The sequence below is a fragment of the Sminthopsis crassicaudata genome, chromosome 2 (genome assembly GCF_048593235.1).
Source record: "Sminthopsis crassicaudata isolate SCR6 chromosome 2, ASM4859323v1, whole genome shotgun sequence".
Taxonomy (NCBI): domain Eukaryota; kingdom Metazoa; phylum Chordata; class Mammalia; order Dasyuromorphia; family Dasyuridae; genus Sminthopsis; species Sminthopsis crassicaudata.
In genome coordinates this window covers 69,279,787-69,302,410 of record NC_133618.1, presented here as the reverse complement: position 1 = coordinate 69,302,410, position 22,624 = coordinate 69,279,787, and the positions used below count along the sequence as shown (strand labels likewise).

At 32.5% G+C, this 22,624-nt stretch overlaps 1 protein-coding gene across 5 annotated transcripts in view; it reads right to left on the bottom strand.

Annotated features, from left to right (window-relative positions):
* CDH8 (cadherin 8) overlaps positions 1-22,624 on the bottom strand; it is a 523,303-nt gene that overhangs the window by 355,127 nt on the left and 145,552 nt on the right. For all 5 annotated transcript variants that reach the window (XR_012485894.1, XM_074286561.1, XM_074286563.1 and 2 more), the window contains exon 3: positions 9,486-9,780. Coding sequence is in view for 4 of the 5 variants with exons in the window: in XM_074286561.1 (XP_074142662.1) it covers positions 9,486-9,780 (295 nt within the window). In the remaining variant the exon portion in view is untranslated. The remainder of the gene's footprint in view (positions 1-9,485; positions 9,781-22,624) is intronic.

Sequence of the window (22,624 nt, the reverse complement as noted above, 5' to 3'; positions counted from 1 at the left end):
AATGTCATATAGAGGTTGCAGCTGATTGGTAGTTAGGCCTAACACTGGACACATCCATTGGATATTTCCTATTAATTTTTGGAAATCATTTAAGGTATTCAACTTCTCTGTTCTTAAAGAAAGCTTTTGTACTGTGAGTGTCTTAGGATATACTTCATATCCTAAATATTGAAAAGGAGCATGTCTTTGAATTTTTTCTGTAGCTATATGCAGTTTGTAGTACTTTAGTGTTTCCATGGTCTTTTGTAGACATGCTTCTAACATTTGTTCCTCAGATGCACATGAGGTGCTAATGAGATAATGAGATATTAGGTTCTTACTAAGTGCTAAGTTGGTACTTAACAATTCTCCAGTTCCAGCCTTTACTGGGAATTTAACCCCTTTGAACTCCTGGGAGAAGCTTGTATGCTTAGGAGGAGCAAGTTCATTGGTTGAAGTAATTTTTCCCAGAAGCCCTTGGGTTACCCCACTCCCATTCTCTGGGAGGATAAAAGAGGGCTGCACTCGAGAGATGGAGAGTCTCTTGTCTGGGCCATACTTGAGGCGGCTCTCCAGAGGAAGAAGACTCTTTACTCTGGACCAGAGTTAATGGCAGCTGTCTGGAGACAAGGGCTCTCTACAGGAAGAAGAATCTGTCCAAGAGATTTGAGTTGACACAGCAGATCTCCCAGAGAGCAATTGGCAGTCTCTGGAGACAACAGAACATTACACTCCATAATAAATCACATCTTGATAATAACAAAATTAACTGGAATTTGTATAAAATACAAGATTCCACTGTGCATATATGCATTGTATATACATATGCATATGACAATAAGTACATATATATGCTCATGAATAAATGCATATAAAAATGTGTTCCATCCACATAACAATTTTAAAGATTCCTTGAAATATATAATAACAAAGATAGAGCTAACTAGGGTAGAAATAACATCATTTGACTAAAATATCAGGTGAATTATAAAATAGGGATATGAATATATAGATAGAGATCTTGATATGGAGTATCTGTTCTTGTAATTTTCAAGGTATTTCATTCTATTTACCATTCTTTTATCCCTAGCTATTCCATTTATATTTCTTATTTTATTTCTACCAGTTACTCAAACTCTTTGAAGCTACAGATTTCTGTTGTATTGGGTTCTAGTTACATGACATACTATTAATTTCTTTCTTCTTTTTAGTTTATCACTTGTTATCTCTTATTCAAAAGTCCTTCTTCATAATGTTTTTCTATTCTTCTGTTTACTCCTATCCTCAGTTTCAGTTTCTGTGGTTGGGTCAAACTTTCTTCCTCTACTTCTAGACAGTATTGCTTAATAGCAAGTTCTGCCTCCTGAGAGAATTATTTGGACTTGTCTCCACTTGTATTTTAGGCTCAGACTGACTCTTTTGCTGATCTGGTTCTGTTTCTGACTACAATCTTAAGGACTTTCTTGTTCTGAACAATACTTATAGCCATTTTTTTTTTTTCTGTTTGGGTTTAGGGCCAGCTTACATTAAGATGAGATTGCATTGCACTGTGTCTTCCATCTATTCTGGTATGATCTTCAGGCTTTTGTAAGATTCTGATTTTTAAGGGATTTTTTTTTTTTTTGGTCTTGCACTGAACAGAGGAGTTTACAGTTGATTTTCTTTGTCATGTTAATCTAATACATTTTACAACTTGGATGAGATATTTTGGGAGGAATTTGTCTCCCACCACACTGCCATCTTCTCATACTTCTCTTCATTGGGTCACCAATAGAGTAATTTTCTTGACCTTAGACACACAGCCAGAACATATTAGAGGTAAAATTTTAATCTACATGTTTTTAATTCTGTGGCTACATCTTTATACTACTACTGGAGTCATGGCACAAATAATTTTTTTTCTCTTACATGTTAAATGAATTAGAAAACACCTTGTACAGTAAGAGAAAGCAATGATATTTCAAAAAAGAGGAGTAGATAAGAGTAAATGAGATGGATAGGACCGAATAGAAATTCTTCCTTGATCAGTATAAGTAGGTAAGACCTAATATTCCTTCTACTATTTTATCCATGAGGTGATTCTGTCCTCTCACCAAATGGATTAATTATTTATGCCTTTGTATGCATCTCTTTCTGTGACTCTCCATCTGTCTGCCTTTATCTCTATCTTTCTGTTTCTGCCCCTTTTTTGCCTGTTTTACTGTAATGCATATTAAAGAGTTGCTTTTAGTTTTTAACTCTTAAAATTAAAATAAATAAAATTTTATCTAAAATAAATAATTGAAGGAAATGCTAAATTTTACTTAGAAGCTGGTGAAAATAAAGCTTATTTTCTCATTCAAGCTTATAGAATTCCAAAATTTTATCATTAGATAACTTGGTAGCCCACATATGCCAGCTTAAGAAACTCTATTTTAAATGAAGATGGAATCACCAACCAAATTTATTCAGTATTTCAGGTTTTTCATGGTGGCATTGGAAATCCCAAAGTTTAAGACTAAATCAAATTAAATACTGATGATTTTTTATTAATAACAAAAGCATATTAAAACTAAGCATCAACCAAGAATTTTTCCTTGGCAATAACTAAAATAGCCTTTCTGTGATCCAACCAGAAGAAATGAATTACTGAAACTTATATAGTTATTAGAACAATGGTTTTATACCTATTTATGTGAGGACTCAGAGGTTGATCAACTGAATTCAATTTCATAAGCATTTGTTAAGTTATAATGTGTGACTCCTAGGTTTGCCAGTGGAATTTGTCTCTTCCAAAGATTCTTTCTGGTTAGAGCAAAATCCAAATAGAAAATAGATTTGCTCTCAATGGTATCTAGCAATACCACACTAATTTTGTCAATCTCCAAAGCATTGTTAAGTCTCCTAAATGAGATATGTAATTTCTCAAAGAAAATTCAGCTTAATTATTACCCTAGAAAAACCCAAGTGGATGAAGAATGCCTATTGAGCTGGAGGACAACCCATAGAGTTGCTTCATTAGTACATGTCTGTTGGAGAGACCCTACATGTGGATAATAATCCTGGACCCAAATTTGAACAGTAGGAAGATAACTAGAGTGCCTTTGTGTAACTGTGAAGTGATTTTAATGATCCCAGATTTTCCCCTAAAATGAAGTTGCATGTTACTAAACTGACATTTTTTTTTCTGGTTATGCTGAATGTCTACGAGCTATGCACAAAGACATTCTACACAGAAGTAGTTAAGTATCAACCAAAGATTAAATCAGGAAAGTGACTTTTAGGGATGTGAGAAGTCTGCAACATATTTCCAACAAATAATTTTATAGGAATAGCATGACAGATTTCATAAAAACATCAATTATATTTTTCTTTTAAGAGCAAGGGATAACCGATGGACAACTCCCATGCTTCACTAGAAACCCCACAAAACCAAAAGATTTAGAGGGAAGGAACATTTACTTCTGTGGAGAATTTGTAGAAGAATGTGGGTGATACAACCAAAATAATAAAAACAAGAATCATAACAACATCAAGTAGAAAAATATCATAGACTGAGAACTGAGTCAAGAATTTATCACCTCCAGTTGTACCTTTGATGCATTGTGGCAGCTAGTCTTCTAGTGCCTGAGTGAACTCACTAAGAGTATATAGTGGTGTTGATCTGCATTATTAAATAGAGTTTCCTTTTTGGGAGTATTCTGTAACATTGATGTAATGTCCGGACTAGTTTTCTGGAGGATATCTGGACAGGCCTTGGGGTGGAGAAGTGATGAAGGCAGGAGAGCCACCAGAAAGTTGGTCAAAAATGAAGTCTGGACTGGAGTATGGAATATTCTCTTGTGTCTGTATCTGAGACTCTTCCATGTCTCCTCTGTGTCTGAGTCTCCCAGTTCTCAGTCTTCTCAACCCTTAAATATCTCAGTAAGATTACATCACTACAGCAACTGAGCATGTGCCAACTATAGCCATTACATCACCATATCACACTAAGTATATGCTAACAGAGTGATTCTATCATTATATCACATTAAGTATATGTTTAACTAGAGAACCATTACCCCATCAATCACACTAAGTAGGTGCTTAATAATAAGCATCCTACTGTCCTTGATTCAAATATACATTTGCAGAGTTCCATCTCTCTACACATTGACATTTCAGATGCAGCTTAAATAATAACTCCAACAAGGACCATGCAATACATTACCACTTTCAGATTGGCATTACATAGTGTTTGAGTGATGGATTTATGGATGGACTGCACTATGAAAGGAAGTTCCCACACTGATATGATCACAGACCTATCAAAGTTGTTTTTTATTTGTTTGGTTTGTTTTGTTCTCTTTTGTGTGTGTGTATGTGTGTTTCCTCCAAGGTCATTGAAAGTAAAGCCAGATAGATGGCTCTGGAATATAAAATGGTAATTCAGGTTTTGAGATACTACCTTCTAAGAACTTGGAGAAGTTATCCTTTCCCCCATATGGCAGATTAGAAAAGTCCAGAATAAGGAAAAGTCTTGCTTTGTTTTGTATTTGTGTCTCTTGTACTTAGCATGTGATTAAAACTAGGTAAGTGTTTAATAAATGATTTTTCATCTAACCATTCTTTCATCCATTTATTCACATAGTTGGTATGGGAGCTAAAGTTCAAATTAGGTTTCCTGTATAAAAGACTAGTCTTTGTCCCTTACACTACACTACCTCAATAAGAAAATAGGACAATGTCTCTGACCTCAAGAACCTCACAAGATAATGAGAAGAGATGAGAAAGTAAGGAAGCAAACATTAAACATCAACTTTTATTTAGCCAAATCACTTTTTAATCTCTTTTGTGTTGTTATGGATTGGGCAGTGTTTTTTTTTTTTTTTTTTTTTTTTTTTCCTGGGTTGGTTAGCTAGGTTTGATTTCCTTCTTAATAACTAGGAAAAACAAAACAAAACAAACATCTGAAACAAGATTTATATTTTATCTTTGTGATTATATAATTTAAAAATGATTAACAACTTAAATTTTATTTTTTGCTGAAAGACACTGACATTGGAACCTAAGATACAAAGAATAATTTCATTTGGAGTAACTAGTAGATAACAAATCTGGGGGAAATACAATTGGAAAGGAAACCCAGCTGTGCTTGCACTATCACTCTTGCTCCAAAATTAAATGCAAATAAATCTGCACAGAATAAATAATTTTACTGTACTAAGGTATGGTATTTCAGTAAGTGATACTGCTATAACTTTCTTTCATGAAAATTGTGATGCTAAAATTTTTAATATATTTCTAAAACAGTTCAGCTGCCATTTAGGCACATATAGGTATATATTTTGTTCTGAAAGCTTATAAATGGCAAACAATTGTTGGTCATCAAATATATTTCAATTTAATATTGGCAATTTTAAGATATAATTATTTCTAATTTTTATGTAATAAAATATGTATATATACATATATATGTCAATCTCTAGGGCTAATATGTATACAAAGTGGCATTTCTGAAGGAGAAGGGAAGATGAAAAAACAAAAAGCAAAGATGAAGAGAAGATATAGAACTGAGAAGAATGAAAGAGAAGAAGAAAAAGAAGAGAAGAGTAGAAACAAGGAAGAAAACATGATAGCTGCTGACATCATCATATTCACCTTCATGGGAAACTAAAGAAATAATTTATATTCATTAGTAAAGTAGTAAATGTATTTAATCCACATTATCATGAATAGATAACAGATGTGGTTGTACAAATGTTTGAACACAAGTCTTTAGAGAAAACCTGAAAAACATTCTTATTCCCAGATTAAGTTTCTCTAAAATTAAACATGTCTGAATGATATTTCTGTTTACTTGCTTATTTGTTTAGTTTGTGTATTCAATCAGGGATTATATGAATGGAATATTTCTGGAAAATAAAAAGAACACTCAGAATCCATTATAGTAGAGGGATCACAAAAAGGAAGAAAGAATTTAGGTAAAATTGTTGCAAGGCAGCTGGGTGGCATGGTGGATAAAGCACTAGGAATGGAGTCAAAAAGTCTCAAATTCAATTTTGGCCTCTGACACTAACAAACCATGCGACTTTAGGAAGATCTTAATGCTCTTTGTCTCAGTTTCCTTGTCTGTAAAATGAACTGAAAAAAGAAATCACAACCCAACCCATTTTCTGCCAAGAAAACTCCATCAGAGGCAATGTAACAATAACCAAAAAAAATGTTGTTTATATAACTTATTAATTCTTTTATTTATATGAAGAAGTTATTAGTGTTAAGGAGCAGCAAAGTGGCAGAATGAATAGAACACCAGACTTGGAGTCAGGAAGACCTGAGTTCAAATACAGCCTCAGACACTTGGCATTTATTAGCTGCTTGACCTTGACCTCATTTAATCCCAATTATCATATCAAAAAAATTATCTAGGATAGAACAACAATCCTTGTATCAGGAAGACCTGAATTCAAATCCAGCTTCAAATACTCCATAATTGTGTGACTCTGGACATACAACAAATAAAAGAAAATACAAAGAAGTAATCTAATTAGATGATGCAGCTGTCATATAAAAATTTTATTTCTTTTGTTTTCAAACTCCTTTTCTGAGCATGCAAGTGTCTTAAAATTCACATAGGTTTTTCTTTTTCCATGTATTTTTATTAAACATATTCAATGGATGGAACCAACATTAGTTGGCTCTGAGTTTATAATTATGTTATTTAAAAAACAGTTTTACACAAAGATTTATGATTTATGCTTCAAAATAGAAAATAAAATACTCTTTAACCAACATGAACTTCAATCATGAGAATCTGAACAATACATTAAGAGCTACCATTAATTCCTGAAGCTTCAGTTTGTGGTAAGGTGGTAAATTGTATTTAGTATCTAAAGTTTTGACTTTACCTCCTGGCTTTGCCATCTGCTATCAATGTAACTTTGAATGAGTCACTTAAATTTTCATGGTTTCCTCATCTGTTACAACAACAATAACAACAGCAATAGAAGTGTACTATATGATCTCTAAGACTCTTGCCAGGTTTCAAATCATATGGGATCACCATCCCAGCTGCCACTATTATGTCCTCCTTTCTTTCAACAATGTTTTCTTTCCTAGCTTGTATTTTAATTTTGTTGTCGGTACCTATTCTTTTCTTCCCCCTTCAAAATCAGTTGCCAGACACACAAGCTTAAGCTTTCTTATGTGCAAACAGGAAATTATTACAAGAAAAAAGAACCAAAAATATCTGGATATGGTAAAGACTTTAGGGAATTATCTAGTCTAACCCTAATCTGATTTATAAGGAAACTGAGATTCAATTAGATAAAGAAAGCTGCTTGAGATTTAGATATTTCACAAGAATGAAATTATTTCCTGGATAGGAAATTCAAGACATTAAAATGGAGCTGTCTACAGTTAAAATTTATTTGGAACTTCTAGGGTATAACAGCTAGCACCAAATGTTGGGGAAATTTTTAGGCATGACATAATGAAAATTAAGTGAAATACACATGTCTATATTTTCCATATTCCCGATGTTACTTGATATCTATTAAACATATGGATTAGAACTTGCAATCAAACTTGTCAGCTTTACCTTTACAATCTTGACCTCTTAAATATGCTTCCAAATTTGTAATTCACCTCCTATCTCTATCTGCTATCTGGTGATAATCTTATGAGAAGGAAGATTCTTATCTCACATGAATTGTCACCTGTTTCTTGTGTCTTTCTTCCAGAACTATTGCTATTAGCACATTATACCTGTCCAGTGAAGATTATTCTGCTGAGTTACATCTAGCTCCACACAGGCTATTAGAAATAACTTCTAAAGAGAACAGTCTTTGAGTCCATATAAGAGAAGGGTCAATAGAAAAAAAAATCAAGGTCACAAAGGGCTCTAGTGTATGCTCTACCTTTTAGTTTATTCAGGTTTCCTCATTCCAGCTGCATTTTTCTAAAATGCCTCTCATGGACTAATGTCATATCTTTATTTTAACCTCAAATTTAGAATGAAAGTAGACAAAAAGGAAACTTTCTAATTAAATACATTAAATACACACATATACATATATTTATGTTATATATTTATACAAATTATATGTATATGCTTTTAGGGGAAAAAAGTATAATTAGTTCAAACATGATACCATTATGTCCTTAGAATATCGTATGCCATCATTTTATATTCCCAAGTTTTGACTCCACAAATATGCTTTATATTTCTGTTCTCTTCACACTCACAATACTTGAATACTAGTAGCCAAAGCAATAGAAAATGAATAATTTACTAATTACTTCCTAATTGATTGGTGAAATTGAAATGTCTCACTTTGCCATGTCCCACTTTGACTCAAAAATCATCAGGGACTTTCCATTTTCTAACACATTATTTTTAATATTAAATAAATCATACTTATGACTTTGTATAACATAGCTACAAACTTTTTTTCATTCTTATCACATACTATATATGTCTGCTTTAGTATCTGTGTTCTAGTCATACTCATTTATTCACATCTGTTTTTTACATGACTATACCTACCTTTAGTTTTTGAAGTCCCTTACTTCCTCCCACATGCAACTTTATGCCTCCTCCATTATGACTTCCTTGATTCACTGATGGAGGTTATTTGTCTCATCCTTGATTCATTATATAAATTTCCTTTGCCCTTATCGCGTATTCTTTTCCACACTCCTCCGTGAGAACAATGATTGTGCTGCATCATATTCATGTGTGTAACTCATTTAATTAACATGGAACTTTACGGATAATAAATATTAATTGAATCAAATCAAATTAAATACCTACTATTACTTTTCTTCCCACACATGAATGGGCTGTACTATAATTATGCTATTTTTTATATTACATTTAGTTGTCTCATATTTTTAATATGGGTGGTTTTTGAAATCAATAGATGCTATTGTTATATATCTAAAAAGGATTTTTCTTTAATTTGACCTTTGTACTCAGGTTGGCTTACCATTTTGAAGTTTAGTTAAAATAATTTGTAAGATGCTCACAAAGTAGTTTATCTAGTCACTGGCCTAAAGTCACTGTTAATTGACTAATCTCCTTTTCTGTGTCTAGTCTCTAGCTCAATCTCCTGTTTTTGGATTATGACTTTCAATGTAGACTTTCTCCAAGTGTGTGTAAGAGCTATATCTGCATGTGAATATACACAAATAAATAATTATCCAGCAAGCAAATATCAACAGGATTAGCCTAGCATGTTGGAACAAATCTTGATAAATCCGCCTCAGTAACAATACTCTAACTACACCAGCATGAATAGAATATAAATTCAACTTATTTGAAGTATAGTTGTGTCAGGAAAGATATTTTAATAAAACTGTTATTCAACTTCTATTATTGGGGAACTAAAGCTATTGAAATGGGCTACAAAAAGGGAATTTGAAAATGCAAATCAGGGAGAAGACAGTCATAAATATCTTTTATTCATCAACAAACTCTCACTGATGGAAGAAGCTTTTTTAATGGGTGACTTTTAATAGCTCTTTATACTTTCATGCATACATACCCAAAATGGACATCTCTGGAACAGTAGCATGATATGGTCCATTAAGAAACTCTGGTGCATTGTCATTGATGTCTTGAACTTTAATAATGAATTCAGAAGGAGGCTCCAGAGGTTTGTTTGTATCCCAATCGACTGCTTGAGCTGTTAGAGTGTATTCAGCCTTTTCCTCACGGTCAAGTCTTTTTATAGCATGAATATCTCCTGTTATGTCATTGATCTGAAAGATAGTCCCAGCTCCATCTCCCGATAGAATGTACTTGATTTTTTTGCTTCCAGGATCCAAGTCGGTGTGGAGCTAAAATAACAAATTAGTATTTTGTAAGTGAGGAAGCAGCATCTAGCTTTGCTCTGTAGCAACTTAATCATGTATTTCTTCAGTTATCATTTTTGTACTTTAATCTCTGTTCCAGTAATCCCTATTTCAGTTTACATGCACAAAAAGATGATGCATTTGTATGCATACTAATCAAAATGGATTGTAATCATCAGTACCTAATGAGCCTACTTATTTAAAAAAGCAGTTGGTATAACATATATATATATATATATTTTTAAATGTTTCCCTTTAATTATATCTTTTGAGGAGTTATCATTCTATTCAAATAGTTGATTAACATCCCTACTTAACCAGATCACAGATTCTCACATTATTGCCTTTGATCTGACATTTGCCAGGTTGGGCTTTTTTATGATCACTTTCAATTGCCACTGTTTGGGAAAGAAGAAAGGCCACAGCCTAAAATTCCACTGGGTGTTGTAATAAAAAGTTGTCTCCATAAACTATGTTAGTAATTGAAACCATTGCTCAAATACACATATAAAGAGTTCAGTCCAGTTACTCATCCAGTTCTTAAAACTAAAATTTTCTTTTCCTGGCATTCTGAACAAGAAAAAAAAAAATAATAATGTATGGGAGCATCTAGAAATTCAAAATACAATCTTCCCTCAGGGTCCTTTTTGTTTTGTTTTGTTTTTACTCCAAACAGGCTTTTTTCCTGATTTGTCATTTAAAATTTTGTTTAGGATTTCAATGAATAAGAAGAAAGAGTTATCTAAATAATAAAGTAAAACCAGATATATTCCAATAAAGTTTATTTTAAATCCCCCCTTAAACTCAATCATCAGATTATAACAAATATTTATGTAATCTTAAATTTTCTTTTATTGTATTCAATTTATTAAAAAATATTGAAATGTTATTTTATCTTAATAATGAGTATGGGATTATAATTCATTTAATATATTAATCCTAATTTATGATCATTTTAATTTATATACATATTTTACATGTCCATTAGCATTTTTATTAAAAAGAATATTTGAATAATATATCACTAATGGATGGTTTCCATTCACATACAAGACATTCCTATTACATAAAAATAATTTAGGTTGCAGATTAATATACTCTAATGACAGCTGAGCAATTTCAATTGCTTTGGGATTTATTTGCATTTATCTTGGTGATACTAGAGAGGGTGGACCATTGCTTTCAAATTGTTCAACAGTACCTGCCATTATTCTGATTGGGAGATATTAGTTTTGAAATTCAATTTAGATCTGGAGTACTATGATACCAAAAATCTCTTTCAGTCAGAATTATGAAAGTGAAGCCCTTGAGAGATGGTGCCTGTGAATAATTCTGAAGCAGAATTTTGTCAGAATAATGATGTGTGTGCCATTTTGTTTTCCTTGTCTCAAGATTTTAATTTGGAAGACTGTAAAATAGATAACTTTCAGCTTTTTGGTCCAATGTATTTAGGGGTGAGAAGAGAAGGCAGATTGGATTAGAAAAGGAAGGGAATCAAATAATTTCAAATACATTTCTTGTCATCTTCTTTTTATCTTGACAAAGAAAACATGGACCTTGAAAACACTGTGAAAATGACAGCAATGTTGTAATGATGATTAATTGTGAAAGATATGGCTATTCTGATCAATGCAAAAATCCAAGTTAATTCCAAAAAATTCATGTTGATACAAAAATGTTATCCACCTCCAAAGAGAGAATTGATGAGTTCAGTGTAAATTAAAGTATAATTATTTTAATTTCTTTTTCTTCTTGATTTTTTCTGAAATTTTAATGAAATACAGCTAATATGGAACTTGTATAAGTGATACAATATTCCATTTTTTTTTTTACTTTCCCCAGTTACATGTAGAAACAATTAGTTTTGGTTATACATGTAATTATTTTTATATATTTCCATATGAATCACATTAGGAAAGAAAAAATCTGAATAAAAAAGAAAAACCACGAGAAAAAATTCAAAAGAAAAAAAGGTGAACATAATATGTATTGATCTACCTTCAGTCTCCATAGGTCTCTGTATGAGGCTGGAATTTTCTATTCAAAGTTTAAATTGAGATTGCCTCAGATCACTTAAACCATTGAGAAGAACCAAATCTATCATAATGGATCATAGCACAATTCTACTGTTGCTGTGTACAATGTCTTCCTGATTCTGTTTACTTCACTCAGCATCACTTCATGTAAATCTTTCTAGGCCTTTCTAAAACTAGTTTGTTAGTTATTTTTCATAGAATCATAATATCTCATTATTTTCACATATCATTACTTATTTAGTTATTCCCTAATTGATGGATATAGACTCAGCTTCCAGTTCTTTGACACCACAAAACGAGCTGCTACAGTTTTACATATGTGGGTCCTCTTCCCTCTTTGATGATTCTTTTGGATATAGACCCAGTAGAGACTTTGCTACATCACAAGGTATGCAGTTTGATAAGCCCCCCCCCCTTTTTTTTGGACATAGTTCCTAATTGTTCTCCTGAGTAGTTGGATCAGTATATAACTCCTCCAGGAATTCATTAGTGTCTCAGTTTTCCCACATTCCCTTCAACATTTATCATGATTTTTTTCCTGTCACCTGAAAGGTGTGAAGTGATACCTCAGAATTGTTCTAATTTGCACTTATCTAATCAACAGTGATTTAGAACATTTTTATGACTATAGATGGTTTTAACTTTTTCTTCTAAAAATTGTCCGTTCATAATCTTTGACCATTTAATAATTGAAATACTGTTATTTGCATTTTTGGCAATTTAGGAAGGAGTTGGAAGGAGAGAGAATTTTGAACTAAAACTTGAAAAGAATGCCCCCCCCCAAATAATAAATTGACATGTTACAAAAATGTGAAAACTTGAAAACATCTTGAAGATAGTCTACACCTTTTTCAATTTCATTTATATACTTGTTATATTCCATAAATTGAAAATGAAATAAATAAAGGTAGTGTGGCATAGTGCATGCAATAGTGGATTTGGTATCAGGAAAATAGTGTTTAAATTTAATGCAACATACCAAATGGCACTCTACTGACCTGCTCCTGATACTTTCTGGCTAAGTGACTGTATGTGATTCATTTAATTCCTTTAAGCCTCAATGTTCTCATCCAGAAAATAGGAACAATAATATCTTCAATTTATGCATCACAGGATTGCTGTAAGGCTCAAACACCATAATGAAAGTAAGTTGTTTTTGGTTAATTAGTTTCTGACCTAATTTGGAGTTTTTGTTTGTTTTTGACAAAGATATTGGAGTGGTTTGCAGTTTCCTTCTCCAGTTCATTTTACAGATAAAGAAACTGAGGTAAACAGGGTTAAGTGATTTAGCTAGGTTCATACTGCTAATAAGTGTCTGAGGACAAATTTGAAATCAGGAATAGGAGTCTTCCTAACTTCATGCCCATTTCTATTATTTACTATGTTGCCTATATATCGGAGCACAAGTAAAGAACTCTTCAAAATTTGTGCATTCATACTGATGATATGACAAATGGCTTAATGTATGATCATCTAGTTTCTTTATAAAAAGAAAAGATTATATTTGAATTTTGTAATCTTGACTAAGCACCCAAGGCCCTACCTCTGGAAACTCCAACACTTCCCACTATATACAAACCAGCTGTTGCTTCTTTGACTTTGCTTCTCTATTTTTCTCGGTTTTTTCAATTCTAAATTATGCAGTCCTCCCATCCTCACCTTAGGATGCAAATTCATTGACTCCTTGGATACACAATACCCTTGCATTTCAAATATTTAAAATTTGTAAATTAAGTTGGAGTGAATTCCATTATCATATATACCCTAAAAATTGATTTTATATGAAATGAAAAGAAAGGACTTTTAAAAATAACATTGTATTAAAATTCTATAGAGTGGTTCCTATTTTTATTATTATTATCATCATCATGATAAGAGGTTCTTTAAGTTCTACATGGCCAAATAACCTTTTTTGGACAAGAAATTGAACTTTGGCATTCCTTACTCTAAGCCTGGCTATTCATTGCATTAAGGTTCTTTGTCACTATTATTATTAAAAAAAAAAAAGAGGTAACACTTCTTAAACATTTAATAATATAGCAGACATCACTATCAAAATTTAAGGTTTGCAAAATACCTTGTCTCACTATATGTTACCTTCTTGTATCTTTGAGGTTTGTATCATTATCTACATTTTACAAGTAAAGAAAATAAGATCCAGGGGTAGCTAGGTGGCCCAGTGGATAGAGTACCAGCCCTGAAGTGAGAAGGACCTGAGTTCAAATTTGATCTCAGACACTTAACAAGTCCTATCTGTATGGCCCTGGGCAAGTCACTTAATGCCAATTGCTCCAGCAAAAATAAATAAATAAGATCCAGGGAGATTGAAAAAACTTCTTAAAGGTTCCATGGGACTTGGTTTCTTTTATTAGCTATGAAGTGTCACAGGCAATATTTGAATACACATTTTCTTAACTTTTATTGCTATGTCCTTTTCACTATGATCTGCTGAAAAACTTTAAAAATTTCCCTTTGTTTTGAGATTGCTATCTCCATGAAAAGATGAGGAAACTAAAGAGAAGAGTATTTGATGGCTTTTAGAAACCAATAAATGGTAGAGCCTAGGGTTGAACATGGTTCTCTTGATTCAAAATCTGGTACTCACCAAGCAGTGTAAGAGAAAATCAATATCAAAACTTTAAATGCCTATAAGCAACTCTTAAGAACCTGATGTGTTCAGTTTAGGGGAGCTACACAAATGCAATTAGATAATGAAAGATAGAATATTGAAAAAAGGGAATAATGCCCAGTGTAAAAAGTTGACCCCCAAACTGGAAAAGTCAAATGGAGAATGTCTCAACTTTGTAAAGGCAGACAATGATGATTCAGTGTTCAGAGAGGTAGGGAAATGCTTAAAAGTTTCATAGTTTTTGAGACAGGCATCTCACTGCTAAGAGAATACTACAAGGAAAACTAAGACAAAAATAAATGGCCCCTATGTACCCAAATATTTATAGCAGCATGTTTTATTTAGTAGTAGATAATAGAAAACAAAGTAAATGATCGCCAATTGGGGAGCAGCTAAACAAATTTTGTTACCTGAGCACTGGACTTGATCTAAGTTTAAAACTTCATTTTGATACCTACTTGGTGAATGACCCTGAAAATTCCCTGAAACTTTCTCAACTTCAGTTTCATCTTTAGACTTGAGATAATAAAAGAACAAACTTTACAAAGTGGTTGTGAAAATCACATGTAAAGTGCTTTGTAAACTTGTAAGTGTTAGCTAAATCCTAGTTATCATTATTATTATTATAAATGTAATAACTTTTAGGAAATAATGAATAAAGAGAATTGAGAAAAGAATGGAAAACAAAATAAATTTTCATATATGGTGCAGAGTGAAGTAAGGAAGAACAAAAAAAAATAAACACAATGATATAAATGGAAAAGAAAACAGAACAAACAATAATAGCACCAACAAAAAACTTGGTACTGAATTATTATAATGATCCTGAACGTGGTTCTGAAAGAAGTGTGAAAATATATCTTGCTTTCTGCTTTGCACAGGTGGTAGTATATGAGTGCAGGACATTTCATATACTGTCAGATTTTTTTGATATGTTGGTTAGTTTTACTGAATTTTGGTTTCTTTCTTCTCCTCCTTATTCTTCGTTATAAAGGGTAATCCTCTAGGTAAAAGAGGGAATATCTTTGGGAATGAAGGTAATGTTAATTTTTTAAAAATCAATATTTAAAATTAATTTCCAAATTTACCCAAATATGTCATTAGGGAATGTGGCGCTTTACAGCAGGAGACTTAAATCTAGGGAGTACTAACAGCAGTTATACTCTTTTAACAGGTAAAAACAATGAGGATAATACCTTGTTATTAATTCTCATTACCTTAAATAAGAAGCAACTAGATAATCTGCTTTCTATGTTGTGCAGTCCCATCACTAGTACATCTGCTCTCCAGGTTGGTCTTCACCATCAGATCTCTTAGAGTGTCTGGGAATATTTCCTTCTCTTAGTATTTGTGTCTCAGTCTTAGGCATCCTTGAGGTTTTAACTCCCACTCCCCTGACTGAATGTCTGTACTGGTTGTTTTATATCATCAATTATGATCATGCCCAAGGTTATATTTTATGCAGCTTCCTTCTCCTCTGCTTCCTTATTCTGCCATTCCTCTCTAATAGAAATATAGTTATAGTTCTAGAGTCACCCAATAATTTGTTGGATTCTCCCCTTTGCTTAAGGCATGTGATGAAAAACTTTTGTTTACCATTCTGGAGATTCCCCCCTGGGGTCTAATAAGTATATTAGCTGGGCCTCTGCTGGGAATCTATGTGAGTTACTGCATTCAAATGGAGGAACCACGTCACAAATCTCTCTAGTCATGGCCCTGTTATAGACATATACTTGGACTATTCCAAAAAAGGCCACTCAGTTTCTTTCTGCCACCTGTTTCTCCTTTGCACAAAGCCATAAAGGAATCCTGAGAATAGAGTTTAATGTACTGCAGCCGTGATATACCAAATGGCACCCTAATGTCCTGAAGTGTTTAATGGGCCTCCCTAAGTGCTCAATTTACTACCAACCACGATGGTAAAAACGAGCTGAATTTGACTAGACCTGTCCAGACTTGGATTGACAAGGATAAAAGGGACTCCCACCTGCTTCCAAACACAATGGAGGTACACAGGGCACCCTTTAAACAGCAGAGGTTCGGCTCTTAATAAAGCACACAAATGTATAGCTTTCTATCCCCCATTCCCAATGACATAATTTTAATGCCTCTAAATGCTTAAATATCTACTATGAAAGGCCTCAGGCAGCACAGAATCAGGATCATTATGAAAGGTAACAGACTTTAGCAGTGATTAACACAACCTAAATCAGCTTTACTTGCTTAAAATAAGTATTAACTAACTATTCACAGAATCCCAAAGAAGCATTGTTAGGAGAGAATTCAGCAATGCTCTGGATGTAATATACCAGAAAAAGCATTGGACCTAAAATCAGGAGGAACTTGAATTTCAATCCTGGCTCTTCTACTTGCTAACTGTGTTATCATGGGCAAATCAAATCATTTCCCTGAGTTTTAGTTTTCTCCCCTCTAAAATGAGATAAAATCTCTCTTGCCACCCATCTTCTAAAGTTCGTATAATTTAAATAAGATAATTTTACAATGGGAAATTGTTATATAAATGTTGTTTTCTGAAGGCTTATTTCACTATTTACTCTGCTTTTTAATTTTATTATAATCTACATTTTATAATCTTTAGTCATGGGCCTTTGTAATATTTTTAATATGGGCTCATATACTAAGTCATTTTTATCCTTGTCTGTAGGGTTTCTTCACTTATCCAATGAAATCAAGTTTGTTGATTTGAGGCAATTTCCAAGGTTTTTAAACTTGATTATTACAACTATTCTGCTTCAGTTAAATTTCTCCTTAAAAATAGTAACATTTAGTATCTTAATTTTTTTTTTACTTCCTATTTTTTTGTAGTGGGTAGATTTTCTAAAATGGTACATAGATTCTACGTTAGAAAGTGGGGATTCCAAAAACAAAAAGGAAACAATCCTACTCTAATAACTTCAGTTAGAACTGTATAATCATATCTTATTTCTTGTTATTATTTTTATTGTTCCTTCTAAATTGCCATTTATTTTGATCTTTGTTCTAACTAGTCAATGATCTGTTTGCACACATAACTAATTCTGAAATTATTCCCACAATAATAACTAGTCAGCTTCACTTATCATTGTTAGTTTTTGGTGATGTTATATGGTGCTCCCATGTCATAAAGCCTTTCTTTGAAGAAATCATGTAGGGCTTAAAACCATGACATTTGTGGATAGTTTGCCAACTTTTGACCAATTCCGTTTCTTGAAACAGAATCATATTTTCCAACATAATTTCTGCTGTCCTTCCCAGTAACCACCTTAGTAACTAACATCAGGGCATTTATTTACTTGGATTAGAAGATTTTGCCAAATAATTAGTAGAATTATTTTAATTTTTTCCAGTTTTTGTAATGAATAGTAGTTAATATATTGACTTCTAAAATTAAATGATCAATTCTTAGATATCTATTTTCATAGGATCAAAAACTAAGAGCAGAAAGGAGCTTCAGAGTCCATCAAATATTGAACTATGCCATTTTCAAGCTGAAATCCACGAAAGTTCAGTGCCATGTTGAAAGACATAACAATAGTAAGCACTTGAGATGAATTGTGGACAAAGGTCTTAATTCTTCAAAAACAGAGCTTTACTATTAAAGGCTACTTATTTGACCTTATTGTAATAATTATTATTATATTGTATATAATACTGCATATTATAAAAGATTCAAATATCTTATGAAAATGTATTTCTTCTTGCCATCATCCAAATGATAAAACCAATCTTTTAGACTCTTTTCTAAGGAGAACCTGTGAGCTGCCCACTCATTCAAATGTAAATTTAGTGTTGTCTCTCATTTCAATTACAGTAAGAATGTCAATATAAATGAAGTTTAGTTCCTCCAGTTGCATATCATCTCACTGGTTATTCGATGGTAATTGTACATTAAATATGAGTACAATTTATGGTTTTGCTGGGACACTGATGCATTGTTGGTGGAGTTGTGAAAGAATCCAACCATTCTGGAGATCAATCTGAAATTATGCCCAAAAAGTTATCAAAATGTGCATAGCCTTTGAGCCAGCAGTGCTACTGATGGGCTTATATCCCAAGGAAATACTAAAGAAGGGAAAGGGACCTGCATGTGCCAAAATGTTTGTGGCAGCCCTTTTTGTAGTGGCTAGAAACTGGAAAATTAATGAATGCCCATCAATTGGAGAATGGTTGGGTAAATTATGGTATATGAATGTTATGGAATATTATTGTTCTGTAAGAAATTACCAGCAGGATGAATACAGAGAGGCTTGGAGAGACTTACATCAACTGATGCTGAGTGAAACGAGTAGAACTAGGGGATCATTATACACTTCAACAATGATACTATATGAGGATGTATTCTGATGGAAGTGGATATCTTCAACATAGAGAAGAGCTAATCCAATTCCAATTGATCAATGATGGACAGAATCAGCTACACCCAGAAAAGGAACACTGAGAAATGAGTGTAAACTGAGAGCATTGTTTTTTTTGTTTGTTTTTGTTTTGTTTTGTTTTGTTTCTCTTCCCAGATTATTTTTACCTTGCAAATACAATCCTTCCTTTGCAACAACAACAACAAAATTTGGTTCTGCACATATATATTGTACCTAGGATATACTATAAGATATTTAATATGTATGGGAATGCCGGCCATCTAAGGGAGGGGGTAGAAGGAAGGAGGGGAAAAATTTGGAACAGAAGGGAGTACAAGGGATAATGTTGTAAAAAAAAAAATTACCTATGCATATGTACTGTCAAAGAAAATGTTATAATTATAAAAATTAATAAAATTTTTTTTTCTTCTAAAAAAAACAATTTATGGTTTTGTTTGGTATAAAAACTGCTAAGTTATTAGCAAACTGTGTTCCCTCTCAACTACTGGACAATGGATATATAGGATTTATAATCTATTTTTTCTCTCTCTTATTTATTTATTTGTTTGTTTGTTTATTTATTTATTTATTTTTGGTTTTATGAATCACCAGAGACAAAATTGTCATCATGTAGTGGCCAGATTTCTTTCAGGTGTTTCTAAATAATATTCATTCATAAAATGAAAATCACAAAATAGGAAAATAAATATATTCATTCTGAATTTGGAATATCAAGTTAAAAGTTTGAAAGACAAACACACACATACATACACACACACACACACACACACACACACACACATACACAATATGACAGTTTATCATAGACCAGAACAACATACTTAACAAAGAAAAAAAAATCAGTATTTATCAAGTTCTTTTTCTGATAGAACAAGAAAATATATGTCACTCTAGTGGCTCCAGATTCCTTCTTACTATTTTGTTGAAGTTTCTGGCTCAGAGGATTAAACAAGTTAGTTAGGGGTTTTAACAGTCCTAGCACAGTGAAATATATCTTTGGCAGTGGTTCAAGGTGAACTGCTGAAAAGGAGGAACACATTCAATGAAACACACTTCAGGAAATAAACTAAAGGGGAAAGACATTTATTGATGCACACTGTAGGATGGACACTGTAGGAAATAATTTGAAAAGGGTACACATTTACTGAAGATTGGATGCTTAAGTGAACCAGGAAATTTTATAAGTGTGAAGCTAAAAGGAGAGTATACCAAATATTTTTCTGCTATATGAAATTCATAAAATAAAATTATGATATATTGATTATAACAATGCCACATTTTTCATGAGTTTAAAACAATGCCATTTGGTTCCTGCCTTAACTGTTTACTGCTCTGGGATTAGGAGCTAGTTTTTGCTTTTTGTTTTATTAAAAGGGGTAGATTTTGAATCATAATAATCATGAGAAAATAATTCATCTTATTCCACTGTGCAGATGATAACAAAATGTCTCAAATAAAGACATACTCTTAGGGTAATCTATCCAGGTGCAATGAATGAATTAAATCTGGCAAGCATTTATAAAATGCCACTGTATGCAGTCCAGAATACTGAGCAAGTGGTACTACAACGCCCACATATGTATAACATAAGTGCACAATTTGTTGGCACTCAATGTGAGCACATTTATGTGGCTGATAAAGAACAGGAACAAAATGTGAGCAAAACGAAATGTATTTTAAACAGATAAGGAAATATGTTCAGCACATTTTCCAAAGGGCAATGAGCAGCAGGGTGTTCAGTAGCACTGTGGAAAAAGGAGGAAAAAACTGATTAGAGAAAGCTTTCTCCATATTCTTTATATTTCAAAAGGACTTAGTTAAAAAGATAAAACTCTTATTTGCTAATGGCAGTTAGTTTATAAACATAATTAGTTTGATTCAGATAATCTACAGATGTACTGCAGAACAGAGGATGGTGTCTTACACAATGTCATTAATGATACAGACTCTCTCTCATATCATTAGAATGTAAGCTTCTTAAGGACCTGGACTGTTTCAATTGATTAATTGGTTAATCAATAAATGCTTACTATGTTCCAAGTACTGCTAATTAAAGAAGGAAAAGAGATAAAGAACAGTTCCTGCCCTCATGGAACTTATAATTTAATGGGGAAGTAAACATGGAAAAACATGTATACAAACAAGTTTTGGAGAAAATAAATAGGAAATAATTAAAAGAGGGAAAATACTAGTTGGAAGAGGGATTGGGAGAACTTTTGTGGTGAGAATTTAATTGAGATTTAAAAGAAGCTAAAGAAGTCAATAGTCAAAACAGAGAAGGAAAGGATCTAGAAAGAGAAAATTCCTGAAGTTGAGAAATAAAGCTTCCTATTTATGGAATAACTAGGAGGCTAGTATCACTGGATGGATCAAAGAGCAGAATATGTATTGGAGAGTAAGGTGTAAGAAAACTGGAAAGATAGATATAGAGGAGGGCATGAAGGGCTTTAAATACAAAATAAAGATTTTAATTTTTATTCTATAGGCAATAGGAAGCCAATAGGAAACTTAGTGAAGTAGTACAAGGCATAGAAAAGAATACCCAGACAGGAAGAACCCCAAGAGATAGCTATGGTTAGAAAATGTGCTGGCCATGAGGCTCTTCTGCATCCATACTTTTAGCTGTCTTTTACCTAGTTAATAAAGTTCAAATTCTTCAGCTTGGCAATCTAGACCTTGTCATCTGGTTCCAGCCTACTATTCAAATTGTGTATTCCCTACCTTCCAGACAGATAAGAATGTACATAATCTTCTTGCTCAAATTCCATACTTTCCTGTGTATATGATTTTCTCAAATCTATCTCTATGCCTTCAGTAACTCATCTTTCCTTCTCAACTGATATCAATTAAGATCCAATATAAACACCACCACAACTATGAGGTCTTCCCTTTTCCTTTTTTTAGTTTGAAATTAATAAATAAAAAACATTTAAAAGAATTTTTTGTATGCTAGTCATTGTGTTGAGGTCTAGATATGCAATAAGCAAAGTAAGATAGATAATATGCACAGGATTTTTAATTAAAAAAAAATTTGGACTTAAATATCTCCCTTCCAAAAAAGGAGATGAGAAAGTATTTACATATTTACAGCAAAACAAATAATTGTATACTTAACTGTGAGTCTTTCAATTTCATAATGCTTCTTTTTTCCTTAAAAAAAGTATTAAATAAATTTCATTTTACTTCCAAAATTATCCTACCTGTTCTCTTTCTAAATCTAATTTTGTTGTTTTTTCTGTGCATTTAAAAGAAAATAATAATAATAATACTTTTTTTTTTTTTGGCTTCACTATTGTTAACTGACCTTCTCAATCCTCCCTTACATAATCTACACCATTTTTAAATAAAAGATAAGGGGAGCAAATTATCATAGGAAAAAGAAACAAATCTGCTTAGTGGCCATGTCCAAAAATAATTCATATATATATATATATATATATATATATATATATATATATATATATATATATATATATATATATATATATATATATGTATGTATACACATAGATGTTTCTATCTACCTCTGTGTGTGTCTGTCTGTGTGTGTGTGTATGTGTGTAAGCTAAGAGGATCATCTCTCTGTAAACTTGTGGATAACTTGCTTCTATTCTAATAGCAGGAGACAACTCATAAGGGAGTGGTGGCCAGGGAAGGTTTTCTTTTTGGTCTGGGAAACCATGGGAACATTTAGTGAAATAATAGGGAAGTAAATTGGCATGTCTTTTCTAGAAGCAATTCTAGTGTTGGTTTGATTACTGTTATCTGAACAAGAAGTAGATGGGGTG